The sequence below is a fragment of the Onychostruthus taczanowskii genome, unplaced genomic scaffold (genome assembly GCF_017590055.1).
Source record: "Onychostruthus taczanowskii isolate IOZ18803 unplaced genomic scaffold, ASM1759005v1 scaffold57, whole genome shotgun sequence".
Taxonomy (NCBI): Eukaryota; Metazoa; Chordata; class Aves; order Passeriformes; family Passeridae; genus Onychostruthus; species Onychostruthus taczanowskii.
Window position 1 is genome coordinate 5,309,591 of NW_024503346.1, and position 19,666 is coordinate 5,329,256.

At 45.4% G+C, this 19,666-nt stretch overlaps 1 protein-coding gene and 1 long non-coding RNA gene across 3 annotated transcripts in view; one reads left to right on the top strand and one right to left on the bottom strand.

The window, feature by feature from the left end:
* The window catches only part of NTSR1 (neurotensin receptor 1), a 54,832-nt gene extending 46,806 nt beyond the window's left edge, over positions 1-8,026 (top strand). Inside the window, exons 3-4 of the mRNA XM_041417882.1 lie at positions 907-997; positions 3,294-8,026. Of these exons, the coding sequence (XP_041273816.1) occupies positions 907-997; positions 3,294-3,543 (341 nt within the window). The 3' untranslated portion in view covers positions 3,544-8,026. The remainder of the gene's footprint in view (positions 1-906; positions 998-3,293) is intronic.
* A 5,216-nt stretch (positions 8,027-13,242) lies between these two features.
* Positions 13,243-18,283, bottom strand: LOC121343060. Of its 2 annotated transcripts, XR_005953633.1 has the most exons (5): positions 18,050-18,283; positions 17,121-17,259; positions 16,724-16,830; positions 15,150-15,510; positions 13,243-13,496 (listed from the first exon to the last, which is right to left on the bottom strand). It is a non-coding gene; the product is annotated as an uncharacterized LOC121343060 (long non-coding RNA). The 2 variants fall into 2 exon arrangements; XR_005953634.1 differs by lacking the exon at positions 17,121-17,259.
* Between the last annotated feature and the right edge of the window lie 1,383 nt (positions 18,284-19,666).

A 19,666-nucleotide genomic window follows, 5' to 3' on the forward strand; every position in this document is an offset into this window, starting at 1 on the left:
ACCAAAAATTAACTTAATTATTTTATTTAGTCTTTATTTTCTTCTTGCATTTTATTGTGTTATGTTTTAACTGAGATTTCTTTATTTCCTGCTAGGATTCTGCCAGAATCCTGCTGTTCCATACAGAAGTTAAAACATATATTACAAAAAGAAACAAATCTTTCTCTTGATTGCCTGATAGATCTACTTTTTAATCCAGACTGACAAATGCACTCTATCAACAGCACTTTTATGCCTCAGAGTTGTTGCATTTTATTTTCCATTGTCTGACATCCCTCAGAATCTGGAAAGGAAAAAAGCAACAGTGTCTTTCTCTGCTTACCCTTTAATTGATCATTTTTATTATGACAAAGTCCAGACCCAAACACATTGTAATCTCAGGTATGGCACAAATGTGGAACAAAAGGATGAGCCCTGCCACTAGAAAGAGCAGTTTAATGGTGCTCAGCACTGTGGGGCCCGTGGCCAGTGGCTCCACGTAACAAACTAATGGGATTAGAGTGGCCCTGGCTCCCTGTCTACCTGGATGGAAAACATACTCCAGCTGTCTCTGTGAATACCTGGACAAAATGCCCAGTGCCACAAGGGCGTGAAACACAGATGCAAACAGAGTTTCCTTTGAGCCAGGAACTAGCCATGGCCAGTGCTTCATCTTACCTCCTGCAGTTCCTCATGTCCCTGCCCCAGTGCTTAGTACTGCTCTCTATTACTTCTGTTCTGCTTGTTTTTACAGACATTTGCAGGCTGCTTGTCCCTCAGGGTTATTAATTCTTTGCACTACAGCAATACAAGAACAAGTGGGGCTGCAGGAAAACGGTTACAGCAATTAAACCCGAGCAGACAGGTCCCTTTTTCAGCCTGATGGAGAGCTGCTCACCAAGTTAAGGCTTTTTTCCTGCCTTGCAGGTGCTGTGGTGATTGCCTTCGTGGTCTGCTGGCTCCCTTACCACATCCGGCGCCTCATGTTCTGCTATGTCCCCTCCAGCCACTGGACAGAGTGAGTCACAGCGTGGGGACACGGGCCCCCCGTGCCAGGAGAGGCTGGGGCTGGGGATGCCAGAGCACCCCCAGGTGTGGAGGTGGAGGTGGGGAGCTGGGAACAAAGGTGTTCAAGTCTCAAAACCTAATTGCTGTGGGTTTTTGGGGTTCATTTTATTTTATTTTGGATGTCTCAATATTTGCCAGGCAAATTAAGAGTTTTTGTTTTACCTAAATCCCTCAGGAAGCATTATTTTGAACCAAAAGGCATCATCAGCCCCTCCTCCTCCTCCTTTTCCTCCTCCTCCTTCTCCTCCCAAGGGCTGCAACCACAGACATCAGTCTGGCAGTCCTTGATGAAATGACATTTGGACAGGGGGGTTGGTACATCCAGAGTGGATTTCAGTCTCCATGACAGAGATATTGATCCCAGCCCGAAGATGCAGCAGCTCCTGTCAGCACACAATTTAGCCCCACGAGGCCACATTTCCTCTCTGACAGGGGGATGACACAGGTGGGGGAATAGCTGTGTTGTTACTGGGTCTGGGACAGGTTATTTCCTGGGTTTTACAGGGAGCAGATCAAAAGGAAATGCCAGCAGTTGCTGCTGATTAGGAAATGCCCAGATTGTCAGAGAATTCCGGGATAATTGCACGGACACACGTGCGCTGCTCACAGATGTGCAAAGGCACGCACCCCCTGCTCCTTTCTGAGGCACCAGGCCAGGCTCTTCAGCAAAGCAGCCACCAAACTAATTATTATTTTTAAGTATGTCATTAAGAGCTAATGCTGTCTGGGGACACACACTGAGGAAGCCTGAGACACCAAGGGATGCTCTCTTGTGTCTCCTCCCATGGTGTTACATCCCTGCTCTCCCCGAGACCAGGGCTGTTGCTTTTAAGGAAAAGGAAAAAAAAATCTACAATACCAAAAAGCAGAACAACAATAAAAAACTAAATTTTTATCAATTCCAGACTCAAAATATATCAAATTAGGATATAGCAATCTACTGAATGGGACTGTGGATCCAGCCACAGTAAAATCCAAAATCTATCTTCAGTCATGAAAACAGAGCTCTAGGCACACACTAGGGACAGTGGGACAAACTCTTGTTTCTCCTTTGCTTTCCTACATGAAAAACACTTAAGGCACTGTTCAATTATGTGATGACTGCATTTGCTTTGAGCAAGAGGGGTAGAGAAGTCTGTCTGCAGTTAGTAGGAATTTATGCATTGTGGTTCACGTAATATTTTTTTTTCTTCTTTTTAAAACCATGAGTAATTTTAAGAAAACACTGAATTTACAAAATGATAGTGAACTATCAGTCTGGTGGCTAACCAAGTGCTTGCAGCAGCTTGGTATGTTCATTTATAAACACATGTGCCTTGCCCCAAAGAAGAGAAATGTTTCCAATATTAATTCTTCACAACTACACAGAGAACTCTGCTTGTTAGAACTGGATGGGCCATGCAGTCCTTGGCAGTGTTGAGGGGGTGTTGAGGGATGGGCAACATAGTCCAGCACTGTTCTATTTATCTTTTGTTAGACACTGCTCAGACTAAAATAAAAGGTCTGCAATTTTCACCAAGATAAATGATTCTGAGGAACATCTTCCTGAAAATGAGACCCGTGGTGTTTTTAAATGCTTTACCAGCTCAGGGCTGTTGATCTCAGTTGGCCCAAGGAAAGATATATCCAAAAGCATAAAAGATAATAAAACATTTTCAACAAGTTCTAGTTGAAAACATTAAATTGTGGTGGTTAGGATGAGTTTCAGGAGCACGCTATTATCAGCTTGCCCCCAGAACAGGAAATGCTATCCCACATTATGGACAAATCCCAACCCAGGGACCCATTGAATGAGCTGATGCTGCTCTCACTGCCAGAGGGAGGAGAGAGCTGCATCTGTTCCTGGAGTCTGGCTCTTCTGCAACCTCTGTAGATCAGAACTGCAGCCAAAAAAGTCAAGCTAATGTGTATGTATGACACAGAAGCGAATTTCCATCTGGCTTCTCGGGTTCCAGAATGACTACTTCCAAAGAAAAATGAATGCATGAGGTAAATATCTTGTCTGGATCCAGGGCTTAAATAAGTCTCTGACTGCTGGTGAGTGGGGCAGTGTCTTCATAGAGGCATCTGATCCGTGTTTGGCCAGTTCCAGTTGGAGATGTAGATGGGTTGTGGTGGCCCAGGCACCACGGGTAAGCTCATGTTTGCAGCCTAGAAAGGTTAGCTGGGAAGCAGCTTGTGTTTTTCTCACCTTTATGACTTTGAGTTCTTCACACAGATTTTTTGTCCTTTCTCTGTTCTTCCAGTTTCCTCTACAACTTCTACCACTACTTCTACATGCTGACAAACGTCCTCTTCTACGTCAGCTCAGCAATCAACCCCATCCTCTACAACCTGGTGTCAGCAAACTTCCGCCAGATCTTCCTCTCCACACTCACCATCCTGTGCCTGCCATGGAGGAAGAAGAAGAAACGACTGGCCTTCACCAGGAAATCCAACAGCATCTCCAGCAACCACACATTTTCCAGCCAGGTCACAAGGGAAACTACGTACTGAAGCCAAAGGAGGAGGAGGAGGAACGCAATTCATCGTGGAGTCAAAACTTGAGAGAGGCCTCTGTGACTTTCATGCATGGTCTCCAAATTCACGTAACACAAATGTGTTTAGCAAAGTCATTTTTGTTGGAAAAAATAGGCTTTGTTCTGCCAGTAACTTTGAGGTTATTTTCAAGCATTGGCCTTGCCTCTTGTGAGTAATGTCTACATGTATTGTAACTTCAGTCTGGCATAAATCCAGGTGTGGTGTTAACTGGGAAGCCAAAATGTGTTCAACTTAGGCAAAACTGTTCTGCATTTCATCCTTTTCTCAGTGCAGAGATGCCATGTCCACATCCAAGGGTTTGAGATCATGTCTCCTGGTGGCACCAAGCAGAGAGTTTGATGAGGAGAAAGAAGCTTTGAACAGAAAGGGATGTTCTTGGAGAATGGATGTGCTACCTGTGGGTTGTTCAATGAACGAGGAGTGAAAACTCAGGGAGCCAGGTGGTTATTTTAGAAATATATCTCCATTGTGGGGAACACGACCGAGGTGCTCAAGAGAGCCACTCTGGCTCCTTGAAATTAAATAAGAACAGATGATGCCTTACCTAGGCTGGGGTGGCTGTGGCCTGGGGAGTGGGGTCACCTTTGGCTTTAGGGCATCCACAGTGCCTGGCTTTGGTACCACTGCACCGATAGCAGCAGTCTCTGGCAAAGTCAAGAATGCAGAGGCTGTGCCCAGATGGAGCGCTGAAAATGAACAGAAATGGAAAATATTCCTTTTGCCATACAGCCAAATCCTATTTTTTTACCAGGGAGAACAGTTTGCTGGCCTGCATTAAGAGATGAGAAAACTCTGAGCTCATGAGGGCTCCAGGCTGCTGAGATAAGAGCAATCTGCCCCAATTCTGTGGGACCTTCAGATTTTTCCCATTCTTATTCCAGTTTTACTTGTTTTCTTGCTATTTCCACGAGGCTGACATCTCATATATAGCAGTTGTAGGCAGCAGGTCCTCTTGTTTTACCTTTTCTTGTACTACTTTTTGCTACCAGAACTGTTGGCACACCTGTCTGCACCCCCATAATTCACATAGTTCAAATGCAGAGCATAAGAAAGTCTAAACTGGGGAGTCTTCACTCTAAACCCACTTTCTTTTAGCATGCCAGAGGAACAGAAACAAGACCTGAAAATTCTCTTTGAAATTTAAGAGAGGAGGTAAGGAGAGGTAGCATGAGCTTTTCCCCCATATGGTTCCACCTCTGATGGCCCCTTATGTGATACAACAAATTGCTCCAGAGTCTTTAGTATTGAAATAACAGGGCTCTGGGACAAGCTAAAGGGCTTTTTCCCAGATGGTGACCTGCACAAACCTGGAGCTGACCAATCACCCTGTGCTGCCTTTGCTGGTGGTGACCTGGTGTCCCCTTTCCCACCACACATCACCAGGAGAGCAGGACTTGCCTCTGCAATGTGACAAAGTAGAAGAGTTGGCTCAGTTTGGTTTTCTGGGCTTTGCCCATGCCATGTCACCCTTCAGCTAATGAGCACCTGTGGTCCCCAGCTGGAGCCACAGTGCTGGAGGTGTGGGCTGGCCCAAGTGAGGGTCACACAGTGGTGGAGACCAGAACCACTGGGGACATCTCCTGCTGCAGAATCACAGAACAGGTCAAGTTGGAAGGGACTCACAAGAATCATCGAGTCCAACTCGCTGGACTTGTGGTTTAGGTCCTGTTGGGCTCAGCACAAAGAGGAAACACCCATCTGGGGGCATTTGCTGTGAGTTGTTGGTGATGAGTGACTACTTTTGGGGCATTTAGAACCTGTACCCAGCTGGCCACCATGGCAAGCCATCAGCCACACCTGCTGGTGGAGGGATGGGTAGGTGATTTTAATGCCTAGTACAGAAACCCTGCAAAAGAAAGGGCTCAAAATGAAAGTCAGTGGGGCTTCAGTTCCTTCTGACTCAGCCAAACTGCAAGCTCTGTTCTGTCATGCCTTCTTGTGATTTCTTGCCCTGGTTGTACCAGGCAGAGGGCAGAGATTATATTTGACCAAGCACTTTTGTTGCTCATGGACTCTTGATTCCCCTTTGACTAAGAAAACAGGTAGTGGCAGACAAATAAATAAATTGAAACAAAGAGGAATAAGGGAGACTGATCTCTTCAGAAGGAAATCTGTGGAAAAAAAAGCAAGTATGTTGTGTGTATGGTGTGTGTGAAATGGCTTGGGCAGGTTGGAAGAAGACCTGCTCATCCTGCCTCGTGGCAAAATCCAGGTACCATGAACAGGAGAGGGGAAAAATCTGCCTTGAGAGAAAGAGGAGTCTTGATGTCACACATTTATGTCAACATTGGCCTTCCAGGCAAGACACTTCAAATGTTTCTGGATGACCCAAATTTTTTTACTTCACCTGTAAATACAGCCAGCAGCTGGGAGGAGCTTTCTGAAACCCCCCAGGGAAGCTGTAACTGCATTGCTCTGACTTTCATTAACACCCTGCATGTCTCATTTACTCATTTGAAATATTAAACGTTATTACTACACTTGTTCATCACCAACCTGCTGAAATGTGCTTGATTATCTTAGAAAACACTGTACAAAAATTGTTCTTTCACATAAGATGCTTGGTTTAGACTTTCACTACTGAGATACACAGGCAGCTTACAGAATATTTGATCACAGCTCAGAGAAACTGGCAGGCTTATTTTTGGTTTGACATGACAGCGAGAAAAAGCTGGAGAAAAAGTGAATTTATCATCAACTCTTTCCACAGTGTTTGTTGGGCCACTCGAGTGCTGAGGAGCAGGGGGGAATTTGGGGGATTTATCCAAGTGGTTTGCTGACTTCTACAGCTCTGTTCTTGCAGTTGAGCAGGAAAGCAGATCTGGGTCCATGGCCTTAATCTGAGATTGCAGCTCAAAGCTACCTCTTCCACTGGCCAAATCTGACAGCCTTGAGCTGAGCAGTGTAAGTTACAGCTGCGTTCATCCTCTCTTTCCTCCTCACCTAATTTTGCTGTATTCAGCTCAGAGGTGTGGTTCCCTAGAGCTCAAAGAAGTGAGGATAGCTGACTGCAAACCCCCATGGTTTCATGATTTCCAGAGAATCACTGGACAGTTTGGGTTGGAAGGGGCCTTAAAGACCATCCAGTTCCAAACCCCTGCTGTGGGCAGGGACACTTTCCCCTAGACCAGGTTGCTCCAAGCCCCATCCAACCTGGCCTTGTAAAGGAAAGCTGATACAGTAGAGAAGAGAAAGGTACAAACTGCCCCATATTTACCAGAGAAATGTTCTTTAGATGCATCTTAACAATGATTGAACTGCTAACCCAACAAGGTTTTTTAATTTAATCTGATGTGGATGGCTTTTGCCATTAGACAGAACAAAAACTCCCATCCATTGTGTCCCTGCCTTGGCTGCACTCTTCACCAAAGCAAAGGTGAGTGCTGGGCCTCTGCTCATCTATGCAAATTCCCTGTGTTTGGAACTGTTTGTTTTGACTAAAAAAATAATAAAATCCGTGGAACCCGCAGATGTGAAGTGCTGCCAGATGGATTCTGAGAAATTCCATTCTGAAGAGAGGCTATCAAGTGACCTCTTCAAACGTTATTTTGAGGCTTTGTTTCTCTTCAGAGTGCCCTTGCCAGAGCCATCAGTTTAGCAGAGTGTGAAATCAGGTTTATGAAGTAATTTTGCTATTCAGAAACTCCCCCCAGACAGGACTGTCTCACCACAGGCCCAGCCCATCAGTGTAGGAAAGCTCTGCTGAGCTTGTCTTTTTCTGTAAGGTGCATGAGACCTCACTTCAGCGAGCTTTCCAGGAGAAAACCCAATGGGGAATCAGCGAGGAGGGTTGGCAGGGCACGTGCTGGAACACAGCAACAGCAGGATCTTTGCATTTCCAGCGTTCGGTGAGGCAGCCCTGGGTGTGCTGCAGCTGCAGGCAGCTCTGCTGCAGGTTTGAGCCCATCACCTGGGCAGGGACAGCAAACACCCACAGGGCTGGGAGCACCTTCCACAGCCTGCTGTGTCAGCCCAGTGTCCTCCTGGCTGTGCTCTTTGGTGACACTTTAACCACAGCTGTGTCTGCTGGAGCTCTGTCTGCTTCTTCACATCACAGCTCAACCACTCCTCCTGTTCTCAGTCTGGATTTGCTTAGTACGAAAGTAGAAACAGCTGATCCAAAATTTCATGATGCTGTGTCCTGGCTTTGTGATCCAGAGTCCTTCCCCAGCTGTGCCACCTGATAGTCCTGCACATATTGTATTTATGGCAAATATTTTTGAAGTGCACCTTTTTATTTTTATTTTATTCTGAGATACAAAATGTTGATGTGCTTTATTTTTTGTGGCCTGTTGCTCAATGGGGAAAAAAAATGAATGTTAAAAGTGTGTCAGTGTCTATTTTGTGATATTTTCTGTGACAAAGGGAAAGAAGAGGGTGTGGAATCCTCCTGTATGGCAATGGGAAACACTCTTTCAGTGTAACATGCTATTATTGATACTCTATTTACTGATCAAAGTGTACTGAAATGGTTAATTTCTGATATAGCCTTTGTACTGTATGGTATTTTATTTTGTCATTTATTGATCCTAAGAAATAAATATCTAAATTTAAGGCTTGGGCTGCTTTTGCTTAAAGTGGCAGGTGTGCCTTTATCACATAGCCTGGTTATCAGGCACCCTGCCTGGGGTCTAAACTGGTGGAATCCCATTGGCCTCGAACTGGGACTTGCAGCTCCTCTGCAGAAGGATCCTTCCTGGGATCTGTTAAAAGCATCAGATCTGTGCTGTCCTGCTCTGCTGTTGGGCAGAGCAATTGAGAGCATCCAGGACTTGGAGCATGTGGAGTGCAGGAGCCTGAAGGGAATGGGAGCTGAGCTCCCAGGCTGAGCAGCTGCAAGTGCTGAGATCCCAGGGGCACTGCAGGGGTCTGAGCTCCTGCCTTGCCTGTCCTCCCTGCTTGCTTTTCCCTGTTGCAGGGCAGATGTCACAGATGTTGTATCTTGGCCATTATTCTGCAGCAGCTTTGCCCAGAAAACTGAGCAGGTTGGGGCTTTATGGCATTGGGAGCTGTAGGGGCACAGCAAAGGAGTCAGCCCAAAGAATGAAGAAAAAGAAGCAGGTTTATTGCCTTTTAACAGTGAGATTTCCCCTCCTATCCTCCCATCTTTAGCATGATCCTCTTCCTCCCTGGCATTTATTTTTCTAACACAAATGTAATTTTGTGGGGACAGAATGCTTGGGTATTACCCACGATATTAAGGTGTCCTTACACTAAATGAGCAAAAATCAGTCACCTTCATCCTCCCTGCAGCTCCTGGTTAATGTTCTGTTGTGCGATAGCTGAGCTGAGCCATAAAATCTTCATAGTTTTTAACCATTCGAGCCTTTTGTTTTGATTTCTGATAGAAGGGAAGGTGGCTTGGAAAGCAGCAAGAGAACAAAATTTAAGTATTTGGAATCATCCATGCCTGGAAAATCCATCTTCTAAAACCCAGTTGAAATGGTCTCCAAAGGCTTTTTGGTGCTGCTTCCAGATGAGAAGAGCAGGAGCCTCTATTGTCCCTATAGCATCAAGCACTAAGGAATGAAAATCATTTATTTTATGGATCCTTTGATGTGGTATTCAGCCCTGCTCTGCTCAAAGGTGTATTTTCAGCTCACAGCTCATGTCTCCAGCAGTGGAAATCCACAGCACGTGGCAGCATCCTTGTTTCCAGGCTGCAGGAGATTTGTGTGCTGGGCACGGCGCTCCCAGTGGAGCCTCCATGGTTTGTGCAGAAATCCAGCCCGTGTTCAAGCTGGAGTGAAAAACGTTGCTGTCTGCTTGTGACTTGTCTAGCTCAGGGCTGATTCCTTGAAAAAGCCAAATCCTGGGAAGCTGAGCTTCCCAAGCCTCCCTCCCGCCCGGTGTCACGCAATCCTGCACCACATCCCGCCCCACAAATGTGAAGGAAAACAGAAGATGTGGAGAGTCAAATAATTCTTTTTTTCCTTTAGAAAGGCATGAGGACTGTGCCTTGAGCCAGGAGGAATGCTTTCAGCTTAGCCTTTATTTTTCATTTCAATTATAAAAGCAATTTCCATAGTTCACGAGGGGAAAATTTCAGGCACCTTTCGGAAAAAAATGTTATGTTTTAGTAAATGGCTTCATAAAACTTAATAAACATCCATGCAGAAGTTAATTTATTTAAAATATCTTTAAATCCTGCTCTGCCTTATTGAATTTGTTTGAACAGTAGATCAGACTGGAGTATATTCATGAGGGCATTTAAGCAATAAGGCAGCACATCACAGTTATTATTCCAGGCCTCCTGTGGGCTGGGAAGCACAAAGCAGAACCTGAAGTGATTTTGGGCACTCAAGTGCAAAACCCCTTCAGAAGCACAGGCACAGGCATGGCCTGAGTGCTGCAAGGTGGCCAAACCAAGCTGCTGGGGTTGTTTTCTGGGAACAAAAACCACATCAGGGGAGCCCAGAGCAGCCAACCCAGCATCCACAGGCTGCCAGACCCGTCCTAAGCTCACTCAGCCAAATGCCAGTGGGAAAGGATCAGAGAACCATGGAATTACAGGATGGTTTGTGTTGGAAAGAACCTAAAATCTCATCTTATTCCAACCCCCTGCCATGGGCAGGGACACACTCCACTATCCCAGGCTGCTCCAAGCCCCATCCAACCTGGCCTTGGACACTGCCAGGGATGGGGCAGCCACAGCTGCTCTGGACACCCTGTGCCAGGGCCTCATCATCCTCAGAGAATTTCTTCCTAGCATCTAACCTAAACAGAGAAGCAACAAAGTTAGTTAAACACCATATCACTGGTGATACAAACCAGCCAAGCCAGCCAGGAGTTACAAGAAGGAGAAAGAGAAAGGCTAAAAATTTGTAGTGAGTGTATAAGCGCATGTGTGGGTGCTGCAGCCGCACCTGGGGTGATGTTTTGCCAGGGTTGTTCAGTCTGGAGAAAAGAAAGCTCCAGGGAGAGCTTAGAACCCCTTTCAGTACTTCAAGAGGCTTCAAGAGAGCTGGAGAGGGAGTTTTTACAAGACCCTGGAGTGAAAGGAAAAGGGGAATGGTTTTAAGCTGAGGGAGGGTAGATTTAGATCTCGCCAGCACCCCCAAAATTTCACAAACATAACGGAGATGTAGTAGCCATTGTTACCAAGGTTTAACAGCATTAGGACACTTCCAGCAACCCAGCCCACTCCATCCCTTTGTCACTGCAATGGAGCTCTTGTTTTAGGGTTGGATTTCAGGCACAGGAACTTCTGGGATTCACCCAAGGGCCGCAATGAAATCTCGTAGACCAGAGCCTCAAACTCCAGTGTTTCCAGCAGTCAACTGTGCTTCACCTTTCTCTTCACTCAGCAGCAGCAGGTAGCTCATGAGCTATATTAAGGCTCCATTCCAAGACATACATTAGCAAAACATGCCAACATTCAGCCATTAAAACACAGCTTCTCACTGGTTGTCAGCAGCAGCAACAACCTTGTCACAGCCCTTGGCAGCTCCCAGAGTTCTCCTGACGTTGTTATCCTTGGGGTCTGCTCCGTGCAGACTGCAGGAGGTGAAGCACTGCCTGCTGAATTTAAAAAACACCCAAACAGCAACAAACTCCATTAACTGGGACTGACCTCAGCAGTGCCACGGGGAGCTGTAACGAAATCTGTGGCACCTGACATTTTCAATGTTTTAGTTCTCCTGTCCAACTGGAAAGCAGCGATGACTGCCAACAGCATTATTAGTACAGCTCCCACACAGAGCATGAATTCTTACAAAGTTTCACATTACTGCAATAAATCATTTTTTGTTTTCCTTCAGACCGGCAATTGGAATAAGATTGATTTCTCTTTACCATCAACACAAGCATGAAATGCCATTTTTCGTGACCAGTCCAGGAAAACACCTGATGTCATGGTTGGTGCTTTCTGACTCAGAACTTGACACTTAATCCCTCTCCTTCCTCCTGGCTTGGGCCAGACCAAAGCAAGCAAATGGTACAGGGATTTTAAAGCTGCTCACCAGTGACACCACAGCAAGGCAGCCAGATTGGTTCATCCTCTCGCCCAAAGAAGCGAGCACCCTTCAGGAGGCTGATCTAGGAAAACATGTCAGCACAAGTCTACATGCTTTTGAGATGAAAGAAAACACAAATTTGTGGAGCATTTCTGAGCCTTGATGAATGCTGACCTGCACAACTGGTATAAACCTGTTTGCATCTGCAAAGAAACCCAGTTTGTCTTTGTAAGTGACACAATCTAACTCTGTTTCTTTTCTGAGTTTTTTTTTTGAAAAATATCATTTAGCAGAGGAAAATGATGCTCTTCATTCTGTTCACAGCTCCAGCCTTAAATGCCAAAGGTGCTGACCAGGCTAAAACAGAAATCAGAGTTCAGAGAATGTGTCTGGAAGAAATAAGGACTCTGGTGCTGATTTTTATTGAATACAGGACAATATCTCTTGCTTTTTGTATATATTACAGGAGTGAGGGAGGAAAGCTTTTATCACAGCGTGGCTCAGTGCTTTTTAATATGTTGCTCATCATTTGGAGCTCACTGGCATTCACTTGCAGATTTCACTCTGTATCTTGAAAAGTTTTCATGGAATTTTGGAGACAGGGAAAAATACATTCTGCCATGCTGCCAGTCTCATTCCAAGGATACAGCACTACAATCAGCTCCTCATGACTAAATCACAGAATGGTTTGGGCTGGAAGAGGCCTTAAAAATCATCTCATTCCAATCCCCTGCCATGGACAGGGACTAAAGCAGGTCGCTCCAAGCCCTGTCCAACCTGGCTGTGAAGGATGTCACCATGAAGACCTTGGGGAGCAATGTCTTTGTCCTAGAATGGCTGACTGGTAAAAATTCCTCTCCCCTTGCCCTAGGGTGATATGATCCCTGGGAGATCAGCCATGCTGTTATCATCTGATCCCTAGGGAAGATTCTTCTGGGAGAACATTTCATCACTAAGTTTAATGAAGATTCAGCGTGTAAGTGGCAGCCTTATACTTGTGGTGAACAGAAAAGCCAAAGCTATGCATAGAGGAACACTAAATAAAAACTGGGGAGGGCTATTTCTGCTCCACTCCTCAGAAAATGCAACATTAATGAAGCTCTCTACAGGGGGATGGAGGCAGAAAAAATTTCTGCAGAGAGGGAATCTCACTTTGGTTCCCCCCAGCCCAAAAACTCTGACTGTTCAAAGCTCAGCTTTGAGGGAGATTGTGCCATATCAGCTTAAGGTGTAGGACAAAAAATACAAAGGATTTCAAACGTCTTCAGAAAGTGTGGGCACCATCCGTGTACAATGACAATTCTATTTGCTCTCTGTACATCATGTCATCAAAAGGATTCACAGATTTTCCCAGGGAGAATACAGTTGTGTCAGTAACATCAATGTGCAGCTACAAAAAAAAAAAAAACCAAACCCAAAAAAAAAAAAAAAAAAAAAACCAAACAAAACAAACAAACCAAAAAACTGGGAAAAACCCCAAACAAAACAAAAGAGAAAAAAAAAAAGAAAAAAAACAAAACCAAAACCAAACCAAACCAAACCAAACAAAAAATTAAAAACCAACCAAAAAAAAACCCCCAAAACCCAAAAACTGGAAAATGGAGAAGGGAAAAAAAAAAAAAAGAGAGAATACTTTCTGCTCCTTTCTGATTTTTGCATTTTAAAAGATCAGTTAAAAGCTTTTCTCTTCACCCAAAATCTCACTTCCACTTGTTTACAACACTCCTTCTCCCTGTGGTGCTCATTTTCCTGGGAGATCAGCTCCAGGGCTTGGGATCTGCCTGTGTTTCATATCCATCTCTCCAGAAGGCAGCACAGGGTTTGAAGATTGGTTGTCTTCATCAGGAGGAAAAGCCTGTTTTCTGTAAGAAGGGACCATGAGTCACAGCACGACTTTGATGAAACCAACAGACTTCCTCAGAGGCTGGCACCAGAGTGCTGCAGAATTAGGAGCTGGAGGACCAAAATGAAATAATGAATCAGAGGATGTGATGGGAAAGGTGTTTCGTTGGAATGAAAATTTTTAAAACTGAGGGTAAGGCATGTTTATTTGAAATTGAGCCTTTGTCTTGTGATGCACAAATCACGTTTCTCAGGAAGGTTTTTAACTGTGCACAGAGAAACACAGAATAGGATTGTGATAAAAAGGAGGGGAAACAGGGCTGGGCAGAGGATCACCCACTGCAGTGGGATGAAGCAAAGGCACAGGTACAACCCTGTCAACCTGCTCAGTGAATCATCCCCTCACCAAGCATCAGAGTAAAGCAGAGAAGCAAAGAGTTAACTTTGCTCACGTCTCCCAGCAAATGCCTGTTCCCACAATCCCTGGCTCTTTTTGGCCAGAGTTCTGTATTTTTTAGCTGTTCTCAACTCTCTTGTAGAGCAATTATTCCTAAGTGCAACTGAGGATATTTTCCCTTCTGCTTAGATGAAATTTACTTCAGTTCAGTTTGGTGGCAGCTCCTCAGAGCACCTAAGAAAATCTCCTGTCCTTAGAGCCTTCCTTGTAGCTGCCCAACAATGGGAAATTTGCTGAAGCACTGGGTGTTTTAGCAGAGGGGGAGGATCAGACCTGCACAGGATGAGGAATGGGACACTCACAGGAGAAGGGGAGAAGTGGGATACCTGGGAGAGAGATAAACTCCCAAATCTGGGAAGGTTTTCAGGATTTCCTGCCACCCAGCACAGCTCCAGAGCATTTAATCTGCATTTTTACCAGCACTCACCTTCCCACATTCATATTTTCAATCACAGATGTTTTCAAAGTCATTCCTATGCTCCAAATATTAAATTTGGAAGAAATGTTCAGTCACGGACCCTCAAAATGAGGGCGTGTTTGGTTTGATTGATTTCATCTCCGGTGCAAATATTCATATCTTTGCTACCAGCTCCTTTTATTTAGGATTAACAAGTACAAGTTTCACTTGAGCAGCTGTGGTTTCACCTCATGAATGTTGAAATTGAGAATAATTTGTGTTTCTGTTCATATCAAAGTGTCTGCTGTATAAAATAGCTTGGGTCAACTCTACATTTTTACTGTTTATGAGCAGAAATATTTCTGGCTTATTGGTGTTGTGGATAGCCTTGTTCCTCGCTCTGTTTTATTTAGTAAAATTGTAATTTTAATAAGATTTTAATACTGAGATTTAAACGACACAAATTTCAAATTAATGTGCTCACTGATCAAGACACAAAAGAGAAAATATTTTAATAAATTGAATATTGCCTTCTATGTACTGTTCTCCCAGCAATAATGACTTGCAGTCTGAAATATAATTCAACTCTAGCCATAAATATTCATAGCTGAGAGTCCTTATTTTCCTTTAAACTGTTCTGTGCTACTGGAAATTCTAATGTTTCAAAAGCCAAACACTGCGACCTCATCATAACCACAGGTACCGGAAAAGCCTTGATGCAGAAAAGTGGATTTCATTTCAAATAAATCATGAGCTGTGGTGGGAACAATGCTGTGCTCTGATGCACAACATTTCCACAGGTACAGAGAAATCAAATCCAAGCCGGGCAAAACGGGGATTGCACACCCCGATGTGGGCTATGGCACTGCAGCCCCACCATGGGGATTGTGCAGCCACATCTGGCTCTCACCTGAAGGAAAGCTCTCCAGGAAGGAGACACCAGCTCCTTTTTAGCATCACTTTGAGAAGCCCCGTTCCAATTCTGGGTATCAGCCCTGCAACACTCCGGGAAGACATCATGTGCATGAACATTTCCTTCCTCCCACGTTTCTCCTCTCTGCTCCCATCCCCTTGGCTGGGGACACGTTTCCTCCTAAGGCAAACCAGGATCTTGCAGCTGACACCCCTAGGCAGCAGGTGGAGAGCAGGACACCTCTGAGCAAGGCTCCCACCCTTGGAGGCAGAGCCAGAGGCACTTTGGGCTCTTTGCTGGGTATTCATGCACACAGTGGCACAGGCAGGGGAGAGGAAGAAAGGGTGTCTCATAAATCCTGTGACAAATGGGAAGACAACAGTAATTCAGTTACTCTGCCCAATAATCCTACCAAAAACGATGAAGAACTTAAGTAGATAATTGTTTATCCTTTGTTTTCATTGTTGATTCAAAACTAATACAATTACTTGTGCAGGTGATGTCTCAGTTCTGATTCACAGGGGGGAGACAGCACTTCTTGTGCCTTATGAGCTGTTAATTCAACATGACAGGCTTGACCTGAGGACACCAATAACGTTGTCATCTCAGTTGTCTGATGGCACAAAGCTGAACTGATCCATTCTGTCTCAAAGGCTCTCAGGGAATTCTGTGAATTTGGTGGAAGTGGAAATCTCTGGGGTGACAACTGTGTACCAGGGGAGCCTCTGTCCTTTTTTCCCCCCATAACTCATAGCCATGGTCCTCTTACACTTTGGTTTCACCACCCAAGTCTTTGCTATATTTTAGCTCCAGTAAGGGAAGGGATGTCAGCAGGGAAGTCACTGCAGAGTGGGCTTTGGAATACAGGAGACAGCATGGCTGTGGCTGGGCTGTGCGCTGCTCTGCCTCTGTCTCCTGCTGTCAGCAGAAGATAACTGCTTCCTTTCTCACTTGATTTTCCCTGTCACTCTGTGTCAAAACCCTCACTCCTGCTTTCCAGTGGCTCCTTCCCACAGGAGGAGGCTGGGCTTGTGCCAGGGAGGCTCCTCTTTGAGCAGTCCCGGTTTAAGTTTCCAAACACTCCCACACAGCCCCTGCCAGGTCCCTCTGTGCCCAAGCACAGCCACCTGTGGCAGCTGGTACCAGAGGCCAATGTGGTGGCACCTGGCACTGTCTGAGGAGGGACAGATCATGCCAAAGCTGTGCAGAGCTGCCAGGCTGCTGTTAAAGCACCTGCACATCTCAGGAACAACGTCAGCCTAAAGGCTGCGGAATGGAGCACAGCAGAGTCTCAGCAGCACCCAAAGGAAACGATTCCCAAACAGAGATTGGACTCAAAATATCAGCTGGGAACCAGAGCTGTGGGATGCCTCTTCTCACAGCCTCCTCCAGTGCTGTTGACAGAAATAAACCTGCTCAGCTGTCACTTTGGAGCTGGAGATGGGCCATGGGGAGGCAGGACATGTGGGGGTGGATGAGGGGGAAGGATTTTTTTTCTCTGTGAAAACATCCAGTTTCACCACTGACAAGTCTGACAGGTGGAAACCAATTAAAAAAAAAATTCTACTCACAAGTGCCTGGCATCTTTGGAGAAGTTCCTCAGTTTTGCTCACTCCTCTGTAGTAACTGCTGGCTGCTGACACAGGGCAAGTCTCTTCCCATTCCCAGCATTGCCCTCCTGCTGAAACAGGGGCTGGGCTGAGGTCTTTGACAGATAAGAGGTGATGTGGACACATCCCTCATTTGCACATTTTTGTGGGCTCACACATGAACCACCCTGTTTGAAGCAACACTGCAGAAATGTCGACTGCAGCCTTTTGCTCCCATTTTCCCATGAGATACTGACAAAGTGTCTCAGGAAGGCATCAGCTATTTCAGTTTGATGCTTGGCAAAGCAAGCATAAGGATTAGCCTACCTTCACCATTCCATTTTCTATTACATACTCAAAAGGATCTCAATGAAAGTACCTGTAAGGCAGGTCCTGCCTATTCATCATCACTCAGGCTTGACACAAGAGCAGAAAATTGGTTCTTCTCCTCCTAGGGTCAAGTTTGAATTTAAACACATATATTCCTGGGAATCTGCATCAGAGATGCTAAACACCTCCTAACAGAAAAAGCAGGATGGCAAAAGATTATTATTCAGCTACATTTACAAAATTCCCATGCAAAATAAATGTGCATTAGATGACTGCTGCAGCATCTCTGAATTGCAGGCACTTCAATGTTTTAAAATTCCCTCATGAGCTCTGCCAGCTACTAAGCAAGTTTCCCCCTGTACCCTGAAGAAAGTAAGTGTGGAGAGCTGCCAGCACTTTGTAGGGTAAAGCTTTTCCCGAGAAAAGCTTTTCCAGAAAATCAACTTGCTTTTTGTCACTTCAGAAAAGCCCCAGGAGATCTGAACCCCGCAGGCTCAGACAGAATCAGTCTGGGTTTAATGTTCCAAGAACATAAAGAGTACCAGCTCTCCCCAGCTCTGCAGGTTTGGGAAACATCACCACAGGCTCCCTGGTTGTGCTGCATTTCCAAACCAGGCTGTGCAGTGAAACCCAACAACCATCCACCCCTTTCCCAGGGATTCTCCTCACAAACAGGGTAAAACTTCATAAGGAACATCAGGGTAACCTCAGCAAACGTGGTCAAGTGGCCACAGCAGTGCAAAGGGTTTGGGTTTTTCAGTAATTATCATGATGGGCTTAAATGTCACGAGAAATCAAGTCACTGCATTTCTCCTAATTTTAGGACAGGTAGAACAACAGCATTTTGAGACAGCAGCAACAACTGTTTCTTAAATTAGAGTATTAAATTTAAAGTATTAAATTAGCTGTGGAGATCCTACTAAGGGCAACCACAGCAAGCAGTCCCTGGCTTTCCCTGGCTGACAGCAGAGATCTCACCTCAGTGCTGCAGTCTCAGCTCGAGCAGAGGAGTCTCTTTCTCTCCCTCCAATGCTCTTGTCACAAGCTCTTTTTTCTGTAGTGTTTGTTCACCTCTCAGGATGCTGCCCACTCATGTGATCCATTACAGACCTCACGCTTTGGAGCCTTTTAAAATGTTTCCCCTTTCTTGAGTGCCACTTCTCTTCAAGGAGCCACCGTGGCCTGCTGAGCTAAGTCAGCATCCAGCACCAGCCAGAGCTGCACACTTGCATAACCCAGCAGAGTGCAGTGCAAGGATCATTAGCACGACCTGCCTTCATCACCAGTCCTTACATGAGGGCATTTGGGACTGCTTGGCAAATCACACTGCAAGGCCCCGTGACCCCAGCTTACCCATTCCTCCCTAAAAAAAGTATCTGTGGGGTGATGACTGACAGAAGGGCTGATTTGCCAAGGTCTCTTACCCTGCACTCATGAATTTTCATCCCAACACCTTCCTCACAGGACTTCCCGAGAGCCAGGCTGATTTTATTGAATGTGACAGGAGATAACAGTGCCTTATAATAATTGTGCTTTTTTCCATTGTCAAAACTATATAATGCAGCAACCTCCAGCTCGCTGATGAGCAAAGGGACACCTGGCTAAGCCACAGGCTGTGATGTGGGCAGAGGAGCCCTGCCTGGCCTCATTCCATCCCACACAAAGAGGAACACCCAGGAGGATGGAGCTGACATCTACAGCATCTCATGAGTCACTTGGTCCCCTCCTGGGCAGCACAGAAGAGATTAAATGGGAGCAGAAACACACTGGAGTGCACCTCCCTTCTGAGGGACATCCTGATAAAAGAGGGAATTAATAAAATGGTCTGCCCTACCATGTTATTCTGATTTATTCCTGGAGACAGGCAGTTAAGTGCTGGGTAAGTCCAACCAGGGAATCTTCTTCCATGGGCAGGAAAAATCTTCCCTTTATTTGTGAGACTCAAAGGGATTGATGGCTGAAAAGGTCTCCAACACCAAAGGGAAGACTTCTGCCTAGGCCTGTCTCTCTCCCATGGGCATCAGCACCATGTGCTGGAAGGACAGGAGATGCAGCAGGCTGGACCCTGGACGTGATGAGAGCAGAGGAACAGGATCCACATGTGCTCAAGATTTGTTGTCCCATGTGCTGTCGGGCTCTTGGCTGCACAGTGGCTCCCAGCACTGGCTGTGATTCAGGCTGCAAGCACAGAAAAAACTGGCTGCACATTTGCTAGCAGAAAGTCAGGAAGTTTGGTGAAGATTAGAGCCAGAGCAGGAAGCAAAATTGCTCCAAATTCTACTTTTTGCATAAACCATCAGTACAGAAATATCAGTTTCCTAAAGGAATGCTCACATATTTAATTTCTTCCTTTCAGCCCCATCATTCTCCAGTGACTTTCAGTTTGCTTCACTTGTAATATATTTTCTCCTACAACAATGAAATTGATGCTGTTTTTACTGACCCTCAATTTCCTGCATATATAAAGTAACACCCTTGGAAACTGATACAGGGAGCGTGTTGCTGTCACTTGAAAGCAAGAATTAATTAAGGTGCCTACAGCCATCCCTCAGGTGTAGTCCTTGGCTGAGCACAGCCAAAATCAGACAGTGGAAG